Below are 2,132 nucleotides of genomic sequence, written 5' to 3' on the forward strand. Positions count from 1 at the left end.
GGATATTCCTATAACACAGTGACTATTGTAGTCTGAACGTAGCTCTACGTTCAGATTCCTAACGTAATATTTTTTCCTGTTTACATAAACTAGTTGTAGTAAATGCAATTGTAATAGTGCTTTTGTCATGTGCTGGGAAAAAAAAGCCTGATACGTGGGATGAAGATGAAGATGGAATATGGAAGCCACCGAATATCCCAAATTCAGCATACAAGGGTCCATGGAAGCCAAAGGTTTGTTATCCCTAACTTATTTACTGACAAAAAGAACATCTTACTTGTTATGCGCTTGGTACATCAAATACATTCTAGCAGTTATTAGCTCTAACTGATTCCAAATCATGAAAATTGCAGAGAATCAAAAACCCCAACTATATGGGAAAATGGAAGACTCCATGGATTGACAACCCAGGTAAGTTGTGATTATTGGTGATTTTATTTTCATTTGTTTTAAGTAAGCTTGTTGCAGGTGATGTACCCTGCCAAATTTTACAGATTTTGAAGATGATCCTGATCTCTATGTGCTCAAGCCTGTGAAATATGTTGCTATTGAAGTATGGCAGGTATTAAATATACTTCCAGCATTTGTTGTGCTGAAAGAATGAAATGTTTCATGTGATATTCATAGATGTTATGAACACTTGCAGGTAAAGGCTGGTTCCGTTTTCGACAATGTTCTTGTATGCGATGACCCGGAATATGCGAAGCAAGTTGTGGAAGAGCTTTGGACAAAAAATAAAGAGGCTGAGAAGGAAGCCTTCGAGGAAGCAGAGAAAATCAGAAGAGCTAAAGAAGAAGTGGTATGAACAAAGTGTTGATTTCAAATTGAATTTTACTTTGTTATTGATGTGTAATTTGGTAATAATTGTTCAGGAAGCTCAGAGAGCAAGGGAAGAAGGTGAGAGACGTCGAAGGCATAGGGGATATGACCGGCATCGTCGAGAGAAGGAGGCGTATAGAAGGGTGTGTTGTTGGTCTATACTCCTAATAGAACCCATTGAATGTTTTTTTTATAAGCATTTACCTCTACAAAACATATTTTAATTCAAAACAACACGCTTGAAAGTTAATGTCCTTTAATCCATACAATTAAAACTCTAATTGGTGTATTTTTATTGCAGCGTTACCGGGATTTTGATCATGATTATCATGTAAGTTCTGCTCTGAAATAATTGGCCTTAAGAAGGTGGTACTCAAATTATTAGGCAGATTAGGGGTGGCTGGAGGCTCTATAATAACCTCTGGTCATTCCTTTTAATATATATATATATATATATATATATATATATATATATACATATATATATATATTACATACATCTAACACCTAAATTTGTGCATATATACCTATGAAGATTTGGGTGATGTGAAGATTTATATTTTATAAGTATAAAAGCAAATTTAGGTGTTAGATGTATGCAAACGCCTCATATATGGAAGATTTAAATAAATACCACTCAATATATATATATATATATATATATTAAAAGGAATGACCAGAGGATATTATAGAGCCTCCAGCCTAAGATGCAATTAATTCTGTTTTTGCAGGATGAACTCTGAGCTGCATGACTGCATCAAGGCAAAAGAATGTTATTTTAGCAGTGCTGTTAGCGGTAGCAGCAGGGAGAGAGTAGGGGCTTTTGAAATAAATGCTATAAATAATGTCAAAATTTTCTTTGAATTATTAATTTATTATAAAATATTTGTGTCCCCCGTTTAAAATTGCTTATAAATCCCTATTTCAACAGTAAATTTTTATTTTTATTTTTAAATATATTTATTATGTAATTTATTTATTTTTAATTTTCTTAAATTTAAAAATAATTATGAGTGTTTGTTCTTTCGCTGCGATTAGGGCTGTAAACGAGCCGAGCTTGAGCGAGCTCAGGCTTGGCTCGGGGTCCGCCCCGTCCGAAAAGCTCGTGTGCGAAATCGGCTCGTGCTCGAAATTGGCTCGTGAACAGTGTGTTTGTGTTCAGCTCGATTTAAATATTTGTGTTCGTGTTCGGCTCGAACTTGGCTCGTAAAAATTAATTTGAAAAAAATAGATGTAAAGTATGGGATTCGAACCTGAACCAAATGTATACAAAAGAAAGTATTAACCACATTACCACACGATGTGTTATGATT

General features: G+C 34.5%; 1 protein-coding gene across 1 annotated transcript; it reads left to right on the top strand.

Moving 5' to 3' along the window:
• Positions 1 to 140: 140 nt before the first annotated feature.
• LOC110036513 (calreticulin-3-like) lies at positions 141 to 1,711 on the top strand (the record flags this gene model as incomplete). The annotated part of the gene is given in 7 exon segments (XM_020740980.1): positions 141 to 233; positions 354 to 411; positions 495 to 562; positions 647 to 799; positions 873 to 962; positions 1,121 to 1,150; positions 1,551 to 1,711. Coding segments are annotated over 6 exon segments (390 nt in total). The 3' UTR covers positions 1,563 to 1,711.
• Between the last annotated feature and the right edge of the window lie 421 nt (positions 1,712 to 2,132).

This window comes from Phalaenopsis equestris, unplaced genomic scaffold (genome assembly GCF_001263595.1).
Source record: "Phalaenopsis equestris unplaced genomic scaffold, ASM126359v1 Scaffold207650, whole genome shotgun sequence".
Classification (NCBI taxonomy): Eukaryota; Viridiplantae; Streptophyta; class Magnoliopsida; order Asparagales; family Orchidaceae; genus Phalaenopsis; species Phalaenopsis equestris.